This window comes from Peromyscus eremicus, chromosome 5 (assembly GCF_949786415.1).
Source record: "Peromyscus eremicus chromosome 5, PerEre_H2_v1, whole genome shotgun sequence".
NCBI lineage: Eukaryota > Metazoa > Chordata > Mammalia > Rodentia > Cricetidae > Peromyscus > Peromyscus eremicus.
In genome coordinates, this window is record NC_081420.1 from 1,093,830 (window position 1) to 1,114,811 (window position 20,982).

Sequence of the window (20,982 nt, forward strand, 5' to 3'; positions counted from 1 at the left end):
CACAGGGGTTGCCTAAGACCAACAAAAAATACAGATATTTACATTACAGTTCCTAACAGTAGCAAAATTACAGTTATGAAGTAGCAACAAAAATTCCATGGCTAGGGGTCACCATAACATGAGGTATGTATTAAGGGGTCCCAGCATTAGGAAGGTTGAGAACCACTGCTCTAATCCTACATAAAAGTAGGAAAGGACTGACTCTACAAAGGTATTCTTTTACCTCCACATGTGTACTATGGCATAAGCCCAATAATTAATAAACAAACAAACAAACAAACAAATAAATTGTGATCCTAATAAGTTTTATCAATGAAAACCCTGAGTCAGATATGGAGGATGAAAGCTGAAAGATCAGAGATAAAAAGGAGCAGCCAGCCACCAAAGACGTCTTACCTCTACAAAATCTCAGACTGAATGGGGGCAATCCTATCTCTACGAATCCTCACACTGAATGGGGTGGGCCAAGATCCTGTCTCTACCCACCTTATATTCCTGTCTCCACCTCCCTAGTGCTGGGATTAAAGGCTCGAGCCTCCCAAGTGGGATCAAAGGTGTGTGCCACCACTGCCTGGCCTCCATGGTTAACTGGTGGCTAGCTCCGCCCTCTAATCTCCAGGCAAGCTTTATTTGTCAGAACACAAAATATCACACAACAAACAAAGATTTTTAACGATGTGATTAAAATTACTAAAGAATTAAAAGAATAGAAATTATAAAGAACAAAATGCAAATAAAATAAAGTGGTTCTATAAAACTCCAATAGGATTTCTAAAAATGAAAGTTTTTCTTTGGACATTAGGAATGCAATGTACCTGGTATGTAGGGATTTTTCACAGACATAGTGAGACCAGAGCTGTTAGCTGTTTTCAGAAAACTGGACCTGAGGTGGTCATGAAGTTCTCTGTACTGCTGGAACCTCTGTTCAGTGTGTTAAGACATGTCTGAAGTTAACAATGCTGAGGTGTGGTACAGAACTTAACTGAAGGCAGTACTTATGTCATTTAATGCTTTGTATGTAAGGACGGAAGTGAGAAATGTTTGACTTCATCCACAGCAAATGAAGTTCAAAGCATCTCCTTTTCTCAGCTGCAGGAATTCAACAGAACTGCTCATGCCACAGGCATGCCACAGCAGCTTGACTACTCACCTCATCTCAAGTACTCAGTTTTAGTTCTACTTTTGCATTTCACATTTTATTTCTAAAGTCCTCTATGGTGATAATTTATTTTGTACTAAAATGTTATTTGTATGTTAATAAATAAAGTTGCCCGGGGGTCAGAGCTATTAAGCAAGCCATAGGAAAGCCGGGCGGTGGTGGCACACGCTTTTAATCCCAGCACTTGGTAGGCAGAGCTAGGTAGATCTCTGTGTGTTCAGGGATACAGCCAGCATTGGAGACACACGCCTTTAATCTCAATACCAACTACAGAAGACCTGGAGGTCTGTACAAACAGGCAGTGATGAGGCGGTCATGTGGTTGGGTTTACAACCAATGAGAAGGCAGAATCAAGAGTCTTTATAAAGACTTTAACATAGGAAGTAGCTCTCTTTCGGAGAGGTAGGACCACCACAGGAGGAAGGGTAAGGTTTTAGCTCTTAGCTCTGACCTCTTGGCTTTCTTCTTTGCATTGGTTCTGCGTTTCTTATTTAATAAGACGGTTGGTTACATCTACAGTCCTCTGGTTATCTTTTTCAAAAACTGTGAGAACAAATCTAAAAATTCTCACACAGAATGCCAAAGATAAAGTATTTATTATGCCCCCAAATATCTTCCTTAGGTGTTTCTAGGAGATTCATTAAGTAGGTGCTAGAACAAATTTATTCCTTATAAAATTTCAGGAGAAGCTCCAGTTGGGACAAAGGCAGAGAAGGCAGCAGTACCAAGCTCTGAGTAAAAAGCCCACAGGTACTGACGCTGAGACACCAACACTACCCAGGAAGTCCTGGGATCTTATCTTTTAAGCCAGTCCTCACAAGGGGAATTACAGAATGATAAGGAAATAAAAGATTAGGTAAAATTCAAAATACTACTATTCTAGTTACAACTGATAAAATTTTTACTGCTTCTTAAAGTCAAATAAAACAGAGCAACATAAACCTATTTGTTGAAAATTAATCCCAAAATAGTTTTAAAAACAACCAGATAGAAATCAAGCTATCAAGTTTTATTTTCTTACATTGTGGAGACAAGACAAATGTTCACATCTTGTGTACTGTTGAACTCTTTCACAATCCTGAGTCTTTCCTCTGATTTTGTGCTTCCATCAAGTCTCCGGTAATCAAGCCCAGAAGCCATGCAGTACTGCTGCAGCACGTCCAGCAGCTGGAGGAAAGCAGGGGAAGCACAGTCAGTCACAGCCTCTGTCCAATCACTGACCACTGTGCTCACAATTTCTTTCTTCTGATTAATGAGCAATAGATATGGGGGTCCTGGGTGTAACTCTGTGCGAGAGTGATTTCCTCATATATGCCAGGCCCAGTCAGACTCTATTTCCATCACCAAAAAAATAAATACTTTTCTTACTTTTAACCCATGTATTTCTTTCCATTATTCTGAAAGAGGCAATCTTTTTTTTTAAAATAAGTTTTTATTTAAAAAAACAAAAACAAAACTGAAACCAAATAAAAAGAAAAACACTGGTAAAATAATTTATGGAAACATTTATTTGTGTCATTTTCTAAACTTTAAATATTCTAAATATCTCAAAAGAACGTCAGCAGAAAATATAACCTTATCTTATATATCTTGCTAAGAAGGTGGCACCCTACCTAATTTCCACACGTAACTGAGTGTGCTGGGAAGGCCTAAGTTGCTTCCCTCACCACAATTTGCTGTGTGGATGAGGAGAATGTGACAGTAATCTGCTACTTCCTTGTGGTTAATGCCTAGAGATGCAGGCTGATCAAGCAAGAATATTCTGGACAGGACTCACCTTGGTGGAAAAGGAGAAGAGAAGAACCTTATCTCTGTGTTTCCTAAAATGATTTAAAAGCTGCTGGAGAACCTGGGAAGAAACACAGGGCATGAGTGGACCAGTGCTAATATAAGTACAATTTACACCTACAGACAGCACTGGAGAGTTCCTGAAAAAGTGTTCTACACAACACTAACCTCAGTCATCTCTGCTAACTTCCTTTACATATTCCAAGTTAACAAATATATTTATCACATCAATTGCTACTCAATATCCTGTTGTCAGTGAGGCGGTAAAGTTCCCAAAGCCTATTTCATCTTATCAGGTTTTAATAAAAAGAAGCATTTTAGATGATGGATTAATTTAATTTCTAGAATACATTTTCATACCTACAATATGTTAAGAAATTAGCAAAGCATATCTTTTTAGCAAATAAATGGCTTTCTAGACAGACAAAATGCAAGGCTCTCAGTTGCATCTAGGTAGGTTCTGAAAGACCTGATGTTTATTCTCTTAGATACACACCTCTTCTCACTTTCTCCCCTTTGTTTATTTACCATAAACCCTGACTTCCAGATTGGGCTTTGACCTCAAAGTACTAATAATCAACCCTCAAACTCAGGTCTTTGGAGAGGAAGCACAGTCCAATACACAGCAGAATCTGCTGTTTTTAAGCAGACATTCCCATACCTGGGAAGACAGAACACCATGGAAAGGCAATCCACAGATGGGAGAGGAATTTTCTGTACCAAGTTTTATTGGACTATGAAAAAACTAGGTTATTTACTTGATGATAAGCATCTAAAGAAAAAAATTATACTCAACATAACAACCTTTTAATAGTTCATCTAGCAAGGACTTTGTTCTAAATTTGAGTCTTATCCTCAATCCTTGAAAAACATATGCTACAGAGGTTGTCTTTTTAAATATACTCAGATGGTGAGTACAATGTCACAGCCTGGAGAAATATTATTTTATATCTGACAACATACAAAGTTTTATTTGTATTTAGTTTTATTTTGAAATGACATAACTGACTTTATGAAGGACATGCATTTTAATTTTATACAAGACTAATACTTTTAATTGATACATGTCTTTTTTTTAGGTTTTCAGAATTGAGTATAAGTGTAGAAAGCTCCCACATACCATCCCTCATCTCTTTTTGCAATTCTGGGGATTAATTCATTGTCTTGTGCATGCTAGGCAAACACACTATCTCTGAGCTATATATCCCCATAATACCTCCTATTAACGTCTATATAAAGCTAATATTATTAAAATATTATCATTATCATTATTACTATTTATGAGGTATCTGTGCAGCTGATTAAGAATACTGACCCGATTATTGTTAACTGAAGTCCAGCTTGCATTAGCGTTCACCCATTTTGTTTACAGTTCTGAATTATGATGAATGTATCAGGACATGGTTTTACATTACAACACCATATAAAATACTGTTAATGGTTAAAAGTCCCTGCTGTTTTACCTACATACCTTTCTTCCCCCAGAACCCCTGATCTTTCTGCTGTCTCTGGAGTTTTTCCTTTTCCAGAGGGTCACACAGATGGAGTCACACAACATGTAGTTTTTTCCAGACTAGCTTTAATTTAGCAATGTACATTTAACAGTTCTCCAAGTGTTCAATTCTCTCTCTCTCTCTCTCTCTCTCTCTGGTTTTTGTTTTTTGTTTTTTGGTTTTTTTGAGAGGTCTCACTATGTAGCCCTGGCTGGCCTGGAATTCGCTATGCAGACAATGCTGTCCTTGAACTTAGAAAGATCCACCTGCCTCTGCCTTTGCATCCAGAGTGAAGGGATTAAAAGCATGCACCACCATGTGTCATTCAATTTTTATTGTTAAAAACTATGCCATTTTATGGCTGCACCACAGTTTAATCCAAGTGCCTTTTGAAAGACATCTTGATTGCTTACAAGCTTTGAAAAATATGAATAAATTTAGGTGGGGCTCTTGTTTTACTAAGTTTAAACTTAGTAAAATTCACTAAATCTAACTTTTGGATAAATAACCAGGAATGTGACTAACGGATAATGTGGTAAGGAGATTTCATTTTCCTATTTTAAATATCAAATATATTTTAAATGCTATGCATTTAACATCAAAAGCTTTGCCATCAGTCACCAAACTATTCTCCAGAGTGACCAACTCATTTTGCAGTTTCACCTATAAATGCTATGCATTTAACATTACCAAAAGCTTTGCCATCAGTCACCAAACTATTCTCCAGAGTGACCAACTCATTTTGCAGTTTCACCTATAATGGGTCACAGCAGCAGCTGGTGCTGCAAGTAGTCTGGACTTTGCTACCTTAATAGCTGTGCAACTGTACCTCTCATTTTATTTTTGCAGTTACACAACACTGGGCAGCATCTTCCCTTGCACTTCCTTGCCATCTGCCCTTCTTTTTGCAGTAGGTATCTGTTCAAATCTTTTGCCCATTTTAAAGCTAGATTACCTATTTTCTACTACTGAGTTTTAAGAGTTCTCTGTATATTTTGGATACCAATCCTTCATTGTTTTGCAAAGATATTCTGGTCTGTGGTTTGTCTTTTCCTTCCCTCAGAAGATGCTATTGTATTAAACCAGAAATATTCTACTCATGTCATTGGACATAGCTTCAGATCTGTTGAAATTTGGGGTATTTAACAGTAAAAGCAGAAATAAGTAATAAGGAGAGAATTTTATTTTCCTGACTGCAAGTCTTCATTGGGCAGGTCTTCATTTAAAGAAAAAAAAAATTCACTAAATGAATAACCATAAATTAAGGGCTTTTACTAAAAATTCAAAAATGTCAATACCATCAATATATGTTGAGGCTTAAATAATACAGATCCTTACATGGCCTAGAAAGAATAGGGCAATCTACCTATGAATTTGAGAGTACTCATAGCAAAGGAATTTTTGGATATAAGTTTCTCAAATTAGTTAGACTGGCCTAGAAAGATGAACATAGTGCCTTTATGTACCACAGCACTGAGCTGGGCTCCCTAGCCTTCCTTGTTCTTTTAGTAAGTGGATCTGTGATATTTTCTCCAAGGGATAAAAAGAGAATTCACATGTCTGAGTTCACAAACAATACACAACTCAATGATCTGAAGTTCTTTGCCTCATAGGCAGTAATTCTATGATAAGCCTATAGGGTATATATCACCAAACCAGTATGTCACAAGTAATGCTGCTAATTACATGATAAATAACAAATAGTCCTACAGTACATATCTCCAGCTTATTACTGTCAAGATCTGTTTGACTAGCAATCAGTCAGAAGTTGCAAATCATACAAACTGCTCTCCATACAAACCAAGATGCCTACCCAGCTTCCAACAATCAAAATCAAAATCAAAATGAAATCTAATCATTATATTAATTACACACTATAATTTCTAAAAATAAAACTCCAATGAATATGGCTGTGATATCTTAAAATAAATAAATAAAATGGATAAAAAAATAGATTATATTTTAACTATTTGTTGGAATAAATCTTGATATTCTCATGAATACAAATTAATTTATTTTTAAAAATAAATTTTTAATGCAATCCTCTTTACTACTTCTATGTCTACCTATTTTGTTTCACTAAATTTCTAGGTTTTAAGCAACTAAACCATACTGAGCTTATCTAGATTAATGGCTAAAAGCATAGATAAAAGAAACTAGATAAAAAAAAAAACTAATTGACTACTTTGAATTACTTCCTTTTTATTCCCTTTACCAAAAGAAATAAATATCTTACCATCTTCTTAATTATAGTTAAGGCTGGAAATTGTTCTATAAAAATCTGTGAACCCATAAATGAGGATTCTTGATAGCTATTGAGGGGTCAAGCAAAATGGCTAGAGGCTGTCAGGCGTTCACAGAAGGCTTAGGTCAGGGCTACAGAACCTAGGCTTACTTTCCACACCCCTCCTTTAGTAATACAGTACCAAGAATAACATGGCCATAGGTCAGTTTCCACGAGCAGAACAAATGTTCCCTTGCAATTTTACTATCCAGGTCAGCAAACAAAAAATGGAGGCAGAAAATCCAGTCTAGATATAGAGGCCCTGTCTCTTCACATATGTGTTAACAGCATGTATTTTAAGTGCTCTTAAGTCCAATAGATTGGTAAGAAAAAGTCTAAAGTATATTTGATGTAACTGCTACTAAGAACCCATTGTGTGCACTGATCTATATGCAGAGCTCATAATCTCCACCACTTCTTATTGTTGGGGTGCCTGTCCTTAGCTGGTGTCCTTGCTGTACCACTGCATAAATCAAACCTTTTGTGCAGCATCCCTGGTTGAATGAAAACTGAAGGAAGAGCACATACCTTCATTTTCCCACTATATTTAGGGTCAGAAAGTGTTTCAAAGGCTGCATCTTTACTTTTCTGCACAAAATCTGGGAATCTGGAAAATACCTGATCACATATCTTCTTGGAAAGTGTTTCCTTAAAAGAAAGAAGAAGAAATTTCAATACATATTTAAACCTGCAAAAAGTAAAACTTTATAAAAAATCTATTTATGAGAAAAAATATAATCTGCCTTTTATAAGTTCCATTAATAATTCACAAAATCCAAAAGCTGTATGTTAAATATGTATGGTTTTGATGAATCCTTGACACTATGGATATGGATATTATATTGTTACTTTTTCAAGATTTCCAAAACAAGAAACAAACATTCCCTAAAGAGTAAATAATACTATCAAAGACTACTGTACTAAATTCTTAATAGATTTCAAATCAGTTTAAATCGTACCAGTTACAGCACAAGAAAATATCCTTACATGACAGTGAGACCTCTTTACTGATCTTGTCTCTAGAGTAAGATAGAACTGCAGTATCAAAGCAAATGGTCTTACTTAAGCCCTACCTTAGAGAGGACTGATTTTCTGACAGTTTGGGAAACAGCCTAAATATTTAATATACAGATTATTATATATCTACTTACCTAGCATATAAGATAAATATAATCAAACATAATATTAGCAGTTATTTTGATGCAACTGATTGCATGGAATTCATTTATCAACTATCTAAGTAATCTCTTCTTTATTTATTTATTTATTTTTTGGTTGTTTGAGACAAGGTTTCTCTGTGTAACCCTGGCTGTCCTGGAACGTGCTTTGTAGACCAGGCTGGCATTGAACTCAGAGATCCGCCTGCCTCTGCCTCCCAAGTGCTGGGATTAAAGGTGTGCACCACCACTGCCCAGCTAACTATCTAAGTAATTATACCAAAGCAAATACACAAACACTATCAGACAGATAAAACAGCTATCACTTTAAGCTCAAGCTTTTTCATGCTGATTAAAAATTTAAGTGCACACGTTCCTTGATATATAAATTTTACTTTAAAGATTTATTAGTATTAATGCTGAAAATAGAGCTCAGTACCTTGCACATGCTAAGCAGGTTCTGTTATTCAATTACTATATTTTAAAATAAGCAAGTCAGATTTCTCTTCAATGTCACCTAAAACACATTTAAGAGTATTGTGCTAAGATAATGTGAAGTAGAAAGAAGTGTGAAGTGTAAAGAAGCTGTGTCTGCAGAAACTGACTGATTGATTGATTAGAGCTGCAATACTATGGATAGATTGGAATGTTACAGCTTCAGAAGTTATCTTATCTTGGGCAGAGTTTTAGTCCCACCCTCTAATAGTCATTTCTTGCCTGAAGCGTGAACCTAATTAGTCTTACCAATAAAAACCAGGATTCAAATAACAGGGTAATAACCTGAAAGATCAGAGAAGCAGAGGAGCAGCCACCAGTGACTTCTTACCTTAGAAGTCACTTAGACCGATTCACTAGACCTAAAAGGCTGAGATCCTGTCTCCACCCCACCTTATCACTTCCTCTCTCCACCTCCTGAGTGCTCAGATTACAGGTGTGAGACACCACCGCCTGGCTTCTATGATTAACTAGTGGCTAGCTCAGCCCTCTAGTCTTCAGGCAAGTTTTATTGTCAGAACACAAACAAAATATCACACATCTGTGTCAGAACTAACATTCTGTGACTAAGAGATAAATAATTTGGAGTCCTAGTTTCTACCAATCCAAAAGCTAAGAATGTCATCAGATAGCATCCTGGGCCTAGAAAAAAAAAAAAAGCTTCCCTCATCTTGTTGTACCCATCTCTCTGATGTACCCACCAATATATTTTAAAATTTGCCTAGATTTCTGAGTTTCTTTCTTCAGTAAACTATAAAACCGCTTCCATGTTAAAAAATGGAATTTGGGGGGGGGGGGCTGGAGAGATGGCTCAGTGGTTAGGAGCACTGGCTGCTCTTCCAGAGGGCCCAGGTTCAATTCCCAGCACCCACATGGCAGTTCACAACTGTCTGTAACTCCTGTTCCAGGGGATTCAACACTCTCACACAGACATACATGCAGGCAGAACACCAATGTACATAAAACACAAATAAATAAATTTAAAAAAAAAATGGAATTTGGGATAATCTAAATCTCTCTTCCCAGGCTCTGGTCATTGAAATGGCTCCAGAATAAAGTATCTCTTGCTCCCTTTAGGATGAGAGTTATGTTTTTTTGTGTCAACAACACTATACAATATCAGTTTTATATCAATAGCATCATGGAGATATGTAAAGTCAACCCCAACCTGATGCCTGGAGGTGCTGGTGGTCTGCAGCAGTGCAACATGGTTAGCTACTTTCTGCAGTACAGTTAGGTAACTAAGACACAAAGTTCTCACTTTTTCACCCCTTGAATTAGTCTGTAACAGAAAGGACAAAAAACACAAATAAGAAAAGCATTAATAATGAGGCTATATAACTAATTATAAAACACAACACTAATACTTATTGTCTAATTATCTATGACAGTGAAGGCCAACTACTTGCAAGAATATCCTTGAATCATGGACCTAGAATCACTCTTCATGAAATGTAATTTAGTGTTTATTTAATAAAAAGGGAGTCTCCATTCTGGAATGGAGCAGTGACAGAATGCCATAAGAGGGCCCTGGTAGCAACACTATGATGTAGTCACAGTGTTCTAAAGAAGACTCTACTCTCTACTTATGCCTAGCCCAGCAGAACTGAAGATACTCTAAAGAGACACTCTTGTCTCTCAACCTGACTATCAGATGACTGAAACAGAGCCCAGGAAAATAGGAGTTCCCCAGGAATCTCACAATGGGAAGAAAAGGAACCAGTTAGAGAGGGAACTTGATTTCCAGAAAGATTTCACACAGTTCTAACAACTTGTAAAATCACCTTACAGACCAAAGCCCAGAGAGACACTGATGGGTCAGTGGTGGGTGGGACAGCATCTTGACTGGCACTGCTTTGCCCTCTATTTAAGTGTTGATCTCACTTCTGAAATGGGAAGATGGATGTTGTAGAATATCATTTTAAGATGTGTTACATTTGTTTGTTTAATGATGCAAAAATGTGTTGCATTCTTTTATGTTGCATTTGTTTAACTCTGTGAAGCTGTGTTACTATGCCTGTCTAAAACACCTGATGGTCTAATAAAAAGCTGAATGGCCAATAGCAAGGCAGAAGAAAGGATAGGCAGGGCTGGCAGGCAGAGAGAATAAATAGGAGAAATCTGGGAGGAAAAGAAAGAGCAAGAGAACAAGGAGAGGAGGATGCTATAGGTCAGCCACACAGCCAGCCATGGAGTAAGAGTGAAAGTAAGATACACAGAAATAAGAAAAGGAAAAAGCCCAGAGGTAAAGATAGACCAGTTAATTTAAGAAAAGTTGGCAAGAAACAAGCCAAGCTAAGGCTAGGCATTTATAATTAAGAATAAGCCTCTGTGTGATTTATTTGGGAGCTGGGTGGCAGGCCCCCCCAAAAAGTAAAAAACAATCAACAAAATATGGATTTGAGGAATTTGCTGGGTCTTTGTCCCTCTTCCCGAAGTAGCTGTGCTTAATAAATCTCCTTTTTCTGCTTTCCACTTTTAATTTGGCTCTTTTAATTGGATTACTGATGAGTGTCCAGATCTGACTCGGGGAACAAGGCGTAAACCCCAAATCTGATAACAAAGCTAGAAAGATTTCTAGATACATGGGGTATTACAAAATTGGAAATGACTGAAAACAGCAAAACCAATTGATGGGATAAAAAGCAATCTAGAGAAATACTTGGGTCCCCGTAATCATTACAGAAGAAGAAATAAATAAGAAAAAAAAAAAAAAACAGCAGTATTGCCACATTCCTTTAATCCCAGCACTCAGTGGATCTCTGAGTTCAAGGCCAGCCTGGTCTACAGAGTGAGTTCCAGGACAGCCTGAGGAAAACCTGTCTCAGAAAACCAAATAAATAAAGAGATTAAAAAAAAAAAACACATAACTTTTTGTCTCTAAGAAAACATGTTGTTCTACTAACACAAGTCTCTATTAAATAGACTCTGTGGCAAGGAGTTGTGTGTTTCATCAGCAGTGATTCATTCTTACTAGCAGTGGATGAAAAATTTGTGAAAATAAAATGGAATTTTAAGATGAAAGTTGGCTACTTCTGAATAAGAAGTGAGCAGATACCAAACTGAAGCTTAATTTCTAAACTAGGTCTTACTGCTATGCTGTGGGATGTATGGCAAATGTGTTGCTAATTAATCAATAAAACACTGATTGGCCGTTGGCTAGGCAGGAAGTATAGGCGGGGCAAGGAGGAGAATAAAGCTGGGAAGTGGAAGGCTGAGTCAGAGAGACACTGCCAGCCGCCACGATGAGAAACAGCATGTGAAGATGCCGGTAAGCCACGAGCCATATGGCAAGGTATAGATTAATGGAAATGGATTAATTTAAGATATAAACACAGTTAGCAAGAAGCCTGCCACAGCCATAAAGTTTGTAACCAATATAAGTCTCTGTGTTTACTTGGTCGGGTCTGAGTGGCTGTGGGACTGGCAGGTGAGAGAGATTTGCCTTGACTGTGGGCCAGGCAGGAAAACTTGAGCTACAAATGGCGTCCAACGTGGTGGCAAGAGTTTCCATCTAAAACCTGAGAAAAGATTCTAAAACAGAGCTAAAAACAGCTTCCTAATTGTCTCTCTCAAATGAGCGGCAGCTGCTGGTTTGAGCTACTGGTGGGTTCCTAGCCTGCGTGCTCGACCTGCTGTATGGCGGGAATGAGGCTTCTGCAAGTGGCAGATTAAGCTGCATGGTGGATTTAGACTTTGCTAGCACAAAACAAAACAAAAAAAAAAAAAAAAAAAAGAGGTTTCTGGACTACACGCTGCTTGGATAAAAGCATAGACCCACGATAGCTCCCAGAGCTGGTGGTAAATGTAGCCATGTTGGGAAGCTGAGATGGGCGGAGCCAGCAGCCACAGCTGCTGCAGTTTAAAGTGATAGATTCACAATAAGACAGATTCAGATGTAATAGTTTACAATGTGTGTAAAAATGTACGTAGGCTTGGAAGAGAAAAAGGAATATATACAGTTGTATAAAGAAATACATAGTTTTTAAAAATAAAGTCTTTAAAGAGACAGTAAAGGTAATATAAAAAATAAGCCACGTAAAGATGAATATTACACAGAGAATCTTGATTGTGTTGTCTTTGGGATTTTTAACTGCAGAGAGATATTTGATTGTAAAGGAAGCTGAGTTAAACCAATATGCATATTTTAAAGATATCTTGACTTCAAAATTTCGATGTAAGGATATGTTACTTTCGAAAGGAGACTCTGCTTTTGTTCCCACAGAAAGGCAGAGGCTATGGATTTGTTCAAGATTAAGATACATCAGATTTGACCAGCCAAGACCCCCTGAAAGATTTCCGATGACACCATGGCCCAGATGATCCAACATCCAGAATGGTTTGAAGGCATCTGGCTCAGACGATACAGCTTCATGGACTATTCCATAATTCTAAAATTTTCTTTGTTTCCCCATAAGATACAGCGCCCCCTTCCAGCAGGAAGTAGTAAAAGAAGCTACGCCCAAATTCCCAAATGATATGTAATTTTACTTTGTTAAGGTTAAAACATTCCTTTTTGAAAAAAAAAAAAAAAAAAAAAAGGGGGGGAAGTGCTGTGGGATGTATGGCAAATGTGTTGCTAATTAATCAATAAAACACTGATTGGCCGTTGGCTAGGCAGGAAGTATAGGCGGGGCAAGGAGGAGAATAAAGCTGGGAAGTGGAAGGCTGAGTCAGAGAGACACTGCCAGCCGCCACAATGAGAAACAGCATGTGAAGATGCCGGTAAGCCACGAGCCATGTGGCAAGGTATAGATTAATGGAAATGGATTAATTTAAGCTGTAAGAACAGTTAGCAAGAAGCCTGCCACGGCCATACAGTCTGTAACCAATATAAGTCTCTGTGTTTACTTGGTTGGGTCTGAGGCTGTGGGACTGGCAGGTGACAGAGATTTGTCCTGACTGTGGGCCAGGCAGGAAAACTCTAGCTACACTGCTATTTGAGTTTTGTATCTTATAATGCAGTGATTTGATATTGTAAAAAATTTCTGATTAACTTGTGATTATCTATGTGTATGTGTGTGATGCAGACATGCATGTGCCATGGCATGCATGTGGAGACCAGAGGATAACTTTTGAGAGCCAGTTCCTGCCTTCTACCTTGTTTTGAAGCAGAGTCTCTTATTGGCCCACAAGCTCCCAGGGATTTTCCTGTCTGCAACCCCATCTTGCCAGGAATGCTGGGGTCACACACCCTGTTACTGCATGCTGTCTGTGTGGGTTCTGGGAATCAGCACTCTGCTCGTCAGGCTTGTGTCACAAGTACTTAGACTCTCCAAGCCATCTCCCTGGTCCCTTGGTTTTATTGACACAAGAAAAAAACAGTAAAGATAAATGGAAAGGTTTGCCTTGTAACAGCAATTTCTCCTTTTCCGGCCACTCCCACAGGTACAAGGCTGAGAGGATTGAAGGATCAAAGCCACATCTTCTGTTTCTAACACTGTTTGATAGACAGCTTTCTGGAATTCTGTCAAAGAACAATACACCATCTGTAGACAGACGAGAAGACAGTTATTAGGATTTCTATAGCAATGAGAATAATCATCACAATGCCCACTAGACTTCATGAGGTTAAAATCATAATCACCTACACTAACTACCTGTACTTATGTCTTTATAACAATTACTCCCCCATTCTCTTTCATTTTTGCTCCTCACCTCATTTTATATTGTACAGACTATCATCTCACTTTTAAATAATGCTTATAATTTGTTCTTGTTTTTACTTAAAAGAAAAAATAACATGAAAACCAAATAATGTGACTTCCTTACATATTTCTCAGTATATCATGGGTCTTCTTAGAAGTATATCAGTCTATCATGCAAACAAATAATGATAATGTAAAACAAAAGACTTTAGAACAACAGTATAAATAACAAATGCTACTGAAATATTTGAAAAACTGCAAAAACATTAGAAATTTCATGCTACTTTAGTTACTTGTATTTAGGCTCTTGATCTAAATTCCTAAAATTAGTAAAGATAAGAATTAAATATATGCAAAAGCAAACATAAGTTGCTATTATATGTCCAAATTTGAGGACAGAACAAAATACTGTAGCAAAACAATGCCACCAACTTATAACAAACACAATTTCCCTCCTACTTCTGGCAGCACTAGAAACTAATAAAATTCTTCTAGATACATATGAAACCGCTGTCATAAAATCAAATTATCCATAACAGGCTATTAAGAGTATGAATAAAAAGGAACAGCCACCTATTTTTAAGCATTTATATAAATACAATAAGACAGTATTACAAAAAAATACACATTCAGCAAATACAGGAATATCTTTAAAAACAATGCTGGAATTTTAAAAATATGTCTACAGAATATTCCTTGATGCTCAGTCTTGAATATAAAAGTATGTAAGGACAGCAGGAGGACACAGAAGATGGCACTCAGTGATTACAATGTAAAGGGTATTTTATATTAGTCTTCAACACTAACAGTGTTTCTTATGTGTCATGCATTTCAGAGAAACCATGCGAAGCCTGCCTATCCTGATTGGTTCCTTAACAAACAGCACTGGTCTGAGACCCCGAGGAAGCTGCTCAACTGAAAAAAACTTTCAATGGGAAGCCAGAGCCCAAGTTCTAAATCTCTAGGCACAGTTCTCTCTTGATGTATTTTGTTTGTATTATTCCTATTAAATAGATCTCCCCCCCTCTCTCTCACACACACAAACACACACACACACACACACACACACACACACACACACACACACACTTTAGAAAGCAGAGGTTCACAAAGTACTCTAACACAATAACCTTTCCATCTGAGCTGCAATGCTTACAATCATCACCTCTAGTTAAGACAGCATGACTTAGATTTAGCTTGTAATAATTTACAGAATCTTTATTCTACTGCTGGAGCTAAGAATCACAAGGTCAGACAATCAGTGAAAAATCTAAAAATCCTAGACAATTCCAATTTTCTTAAACAGTAACAATGTTATTTTCTTACAAGTTAAAAATTAGGTCAGTAGCATAACTACAAACAGCATTCTACATAAAGCCAACTTAGAAAAAAAAAAGCACTACACCACTTTATTACTATAACTAGAATTAAGATGCCACAGAGCACACTGAACCAACCACGTGTGAAGGAAAAACTCATTACAAAGGGAAGCTGTCCCTACTTCCTTAAGGAAGAACTGAATCAAAAGCCTTGATAAGACATGAGGATTTGGTCTGGATTTTTGTTTTTTTTTTTTGGTTTTTTTTTTTTTTTTTTTTTTTGAGAAAGGGTTTCATTGTGTAGATCTCACTGGCCTGGAACTCATTATGTAGACCAGGCTGGTCTGAACTCAGAGATTCACCTGCCTCTGTGCTGGGATTAAAGGAGTGCACCACTACACCTGACTTAAGATGTATATTAGATACACATGGCCATGGCCTGGATCCCAAAGGCCCCCAACAGGCCCACAAGCCAAAGCCCAGCTCACTGGTCTTTGGCATGTGGAGCCTTTAAGGAGGAACTTAGGTCACTGAGACTGTGTCCCTGAAGTGAGTACTGGGTTCCTGGCCCCTTCCTGTCTCTTCTTCCTTCTCACCACTGGTAAGAGCTTGTTCCACCATGTTCTCCCACAGGCCCAAAGAACCATGGACTAAAACCAAAATAGATCTTTCCTCGGTTACAGTGATGTATCTCCAGAATATATCATGGCAATAGAAAGCTAATTGACACATGTACTAACTGCAGGCCTATTAGCTAGCAGGTCAGTAAAATTAGGAAAGAAATGAAACTGAGTTCAACTGATATTTTCTGAAATCCCACGTTACAAACTTTTCCGCAAAAGGAATCCTAAAAAGAAATGCTTTTCAAGGAAAAAAACTTGTGATGAAGAATTAATAATACAAACAAATGCAGTTCTCACCCGGTCTTCTTTCTTAGGCAGCTGACCCTTGATAAGGGTCTTGGTGCGCCTGAGAAAACAGCCAGACATCTTTGTTGCAAGCCTGCGCATAGCTTTTCGGCCAGTAGCAAGCTCTCTTTTTGTTGCTGTGTGTCTCTGGCCATGTTCCACTGGGTCAGAAAATTGCTTCTTGAAGTGGGTCCTGCTACCTAAAAGTCCTGGCACCGCCCTTTAAAAAGGTAGTAAGAAAAACGTAACAAAGTTACTAATTTATTTAAAAAGAAAAGCATTCAATTCTTTTGCTTGTAAAGAATATATCCAGTGGCTTACTTATTAATGACAACAAAAACAAGAGCCAGGAAAACAGCATTCCTTCTTTATGACTGTTTATAACTGAAGGTGATAGGGCTGGTAATTCAGCATTTATTTACTATGGGGACAAAAAGGAGCATGCTAAGACTTTCAGAGGACTTGCTACACTGAAACATGCTTGGGATTGAATATTTCTGTAAACAGTTAAGTAACCAGTTTTCTGGGGGGAGGGGCTGTGATTTAAAGGACTAGCAATCAGAAAACAGGGCAACATTTAGCTAAACAACTGTCCAGAAAATGTCTAAGCATTTCACCTACCAGTCAATAACACACCACAGCTCCTTCATGTTGTTCTGAAGGATGGTGCCAGTGAGGCCAATGCGGGCCTTGCACTTCAGAGCTTTCATGACTTCCGTCACTCGTGCTTTTGGATTCTTGATTCTATGAGCTTCATCTACAATGACAGCTGACCATTCCAAACTACAAGAAAAAAAGGAAGAGTGGGGAACAGAAAATGTCCTTACCTTAGTCTAAAGAATTTAGACATCTTTTTTTTTTTTTCTCCCTAACACCTTCATCCTTTGATGATTCTATTGGTTCTCATCTGGCTAAGTGACCCTAGATCACAGAACACTACTGGTAAATACAGAAAAAAAATGAGAAATGAGAAAAGACATGATTTTGTAAACCCTAATAAAATGCATATGATACTATAACAGGTTTAGAGATCATGTTTGATAATGCTGGAATGAAAGCTATTATTTAAATATCATTAAATGACAATTCCTCCTTTAAGCAACAAATCAGAAACAGACACATAAAAGAAACAAACTTTATGTTAAATTTGAAAAGCATTGATATAGACATCAGCATTTTTTTGAAACTGGTAATGAATACTGTTTACTAAAAACGTTAATGCTGTGACCCCAGTAGAGATGAGCAGCTGCAATGGTCAATCTATTGGAAAGAACAAGTGCTGTGTATCAGTGAGAGATCAGTGGGGGAACACAGTAGAAATGCTGAAGAGCCAAAGTTAGGATTAATGTCCAGAAACAAGTCTAATTAGAATATTGAAGCCTGGTGGTGGTAGTGGCACACGTCTTTAATCCCAGCTTTCAGGAGGCAGAGCCAGACGGATCTCTGTGAGTTCGAGGCCAGCCTGGTCTACAGAGCGCAATCCAGGACTGGCACCAAAACTATACGGAGAAACCCTGTCTCAAAAACAAACAAACAAACAAAAAGAATATTGAAGCATCAAGAATAATGATTGTGCCAGGCAGTGGTGGCATACACCTTTAATCCCAGCACTCAGGAGGCAGGTAGATCTCTGAGTTCAAGGCCTGCCTGGTCTACAGAATGAGTTCCAGGACAGCCACAACTACACAAAGAAACCCTGCCTCAGAAAACAAAACAAAACACAAAAACCACCAACAACAAAAAAATCAATTACAATTGGTTGTAAATATTTAATAAATAAACATCTAGAAGTTAAAGAGAAAAAAATCAGACACCATACACAAAAATGAACTTAAGATAGATTATAAATCAAAATGAGGAAAAATATTAAAATTTATGAAACAGAACCATCTTCCTGATTCTAAGTCAGATAAAAATTTCTCAGAAGTTTTTGTGATAAATTGGATGTTGTCAAAGTTACAAACCTTTGCCCTTCTGAAGACATCATTAAGAAAATGAAAGACATAGACTGAGAGAAAACATCTGCAAACTATAATTAGATAAAATATCTGTACATGGACTATATGCTACAACAACATCAAAAGATGAGCAAATAACTTGAACTATCTGAAAAAGCACAAATTGCAAATAAGTATATCTACAACTCAGAAAACAAAAAGGACGATAAACTGCCATCATTGTAGACTTACTCATTAGTTTAACTTCTCACTCCAATACAATCAGGTATTCACTGACCTTGACTTAAGTTAAAATTGTATCTAATTCTTAATCAAGGAGACTTTGCTTTATAGAAGAGAAATGATGAACTAGAAAAATACATTATAAGACCCAACAAGATAAATGGATTCAAGTAAGGATAAAGTTTACATGCCAAAACATACATAAATGGACATAAGAATCAAAATACTTAAATGGTAGTAAAATGTCACTTCATAGATTTGCTATTATAAAGAAAAAACCTTACTTGTGAAGGTACTGTTGTATGGATGCTTCCCTTCTTGTCCTATAGACAAACTTAGTGTAATTACCAATGAACAGCATGCATACCCCAAAGTGACAAATATGAAGTCCACAGCTATATTCATAAAGCATCCTTGCCAACAATGTTAACCTGCATCTAACAAAGCTTTAGGCCAGGCTCAATGTACTGAGACACAAATGATAAAGGGGATCATTCTTTATCAGGTGAGTATGAAAGACTTAATAACCAAAGCCACCACCCAAACCTTTACTGAATTCTGCTTTACAGAAATTAACTATTGATAATATCTTAAGGATATTTGTTTCCCCCTCATCTTTTAATTTTTTTATTCCTTTCTTTTGAGAATGTATGTATGCATGTATGTATGTATGTCCCTATATATGTACACATGTGTGCACATGCATGTGAAAGACAGAGGTCAACCTCAGGTATTATTCCTTAGATGCTGTCCACCTAGTTTTTTGAGACAGGATCTCTCACTGGTCTGGAGCTGGCCAATTAGGCTAGGCTAGCTAGCCAGTGAGCTCCAGGGATCTACCTGTCTCCACAACTACAAGTGTGTGTCACCATGGCCAATGGGTTCTAGGGAATGAAGCTCGGGTCCTCACGCTTCACAGCAAGCACTTTACCAAGTTACCTACCCATATGACAAGGGTAATGAGGTATAAAATGTTGTGGAATATTATTTTAACTGTGTAAAGATCTGTTACATTGGTTTATGCTATGGAACATTTGTTTAATGATGCAAAGATGTGTTGCATTCTTTTATGTTGCACTTGTTTAACTATATAAAGCTGTGTTACTCTGCCTGCCTAAAACACCTGATTGGTCTAATAAAGAGCTGAACAGCCAACAGCAAGGCAGGAGAGGGATAGGCGGGCTGCCAGGCAGAGAGAATAAACACAAGGAGAAGAACAGAGAAAATGGAAGAATGAGAAAGGGATGAGAGGAAGATGCCAGGGGCCAGCCACTCAGCCACACAACCAGCCACTGAGTAAGAAGGAAAGAGAGGTATATAGAATAGAGAAAGGTAAAATACCAGAGGCAAAAGGTAGACAGGGTAATTTAATTTAAGAAAAGCTGGCTAGAAACAAGCCAAGCTAAGGCCAGGCATTCATAAGTAAGACTAAGTCTCCATGTCTTTATTTGGGAGCTGAGTGGTGGCCCCTAAAAGAGTAAAAACAAACAAACAAACAAACAAACAACCCAACATTAAAGAACACAAACTTAGAACAACATTAAAATATTTAGTGCTCAAGCTTTCATGTTATATGAAACTTACTGAAGTGATTCACTAATTACTTAGACAAAGTGTGTATGCATGTGTGTACAATGCACGAATACACACGTTTACATATATGCAAGAGCGCACACACATATGCATACATAGGTATGCACAAAAGATCTGTTGGCTATAACAGATAGACACTCATACACATTTGTCCAACTTTCCTACAGATTTCTTAAGATAAAGGTACAAAAAGATAGAACCTCTCCAGAAGACAGACAGGAAGAAATAGAAAGATGGACAAGATGACTTACAGAAGCAGAGAAAAGCAGTCTGTAGGCCAGCAGCAAAGCAAGCCAAGGAGCACTCTAATGCATATGTGCAGCTCCTTAAGGAACTAGAAACTGGGGGTACTGGATGACTCAGGAAACTGGAGTCACATAAATATTTTGTTCAAGAAATGTTTGGACTTCATAAATAACAATTCCCACTCTACAATATAAACATGAAAGTTATTCTCACGTAAGGATATAAAAGGCAAAGCACAGCAAAAATCTTAATTTCCTCTAAGAAATTGACAGTTGACACAGAAAAATCATTAAAAATTGTAGCATAACTACGCTGTTAGAGATGTGGATATAAAAGCCAGACATAGTGATACATGTCTGTAATCCCAGCACTCGGAAAGTAGAGGCAGGAGAGTCAAGAATTCAAGGACAGCCTGAGGTATACAGAAAAGTCTGGCTAGCCTGGGTTAGATGAGATTGTCTCAAAATCAAACCAAACAGAACAAAATGGGTGGGGGTGAGGATGAGTAGGAGAGGAAGGGAGGGCAAAGGAGAATCAGAGTCCAACAGACAGACTGAGTGACTAGTGTCAATAACAGCTGAAGGTACAGGTTAAGAGGGAGTGTACAAAGAAATGCAGTTTTCCCTACAAGCCTTATTTGGCGCTTTAGACATATATAAACTTGCCAACATTTCATAAAGTAAAATATATAATAATTAAATATTGTTCAACT

The 20,982-nt window shown here is 37.5% G+C and overlaps 1 protein-coding gene across 2 annotated transcripts in view; it reads right to left on the reverse strand.

Annotated features, from left to right (window-relative positions):
- Ercc6l2 (ERCC excision repair 6 like 2) overlaps nucleotides 1-20,982 on the reverse strand; it is a 104,955-nt gene that overhangs the window by 65,909 nt on the left and 18,064 nt on the right. For both annotated transcript variants that reach the window (XM_059262754.1, XM_059262753.1), the window contains exons 5-11: nucleotides 16,873-17,034; nucleotides 16,264-16,471; nucleotides 13,725-13,865; nucleotides 9,545-9,658; nucleotides 7,253-7,372; nucleotides 2,937-3,008; nucleotides 2,181-2,326 (exon numbers count right to left, since the gene is read on the reverse strand). In XM_059262754.1, the coding sequence (XP_059118737.1) occupies nucleotides 2,181-2,326; nucleotides 2,937-3,008; nucleotides 7,253-7,372; nucleotides 9,545-9,658; nucleotides 13,725-13,865; nucleotides 16,264-16,471; nucleotides 16,873-17,034 (963 nt within the window). The remainder of the gene's footprint in view (nucleotides 1-2,180; nucleotides 2,327-2,936; nucleotides 3,009-7,252; nucleotides 7,373-9,544; nucleotides 9,659-13,724; nucleotides 13,866-16,263; nucleotides 16,472-16,872; nucleotides 17,035-20,982) is intronic.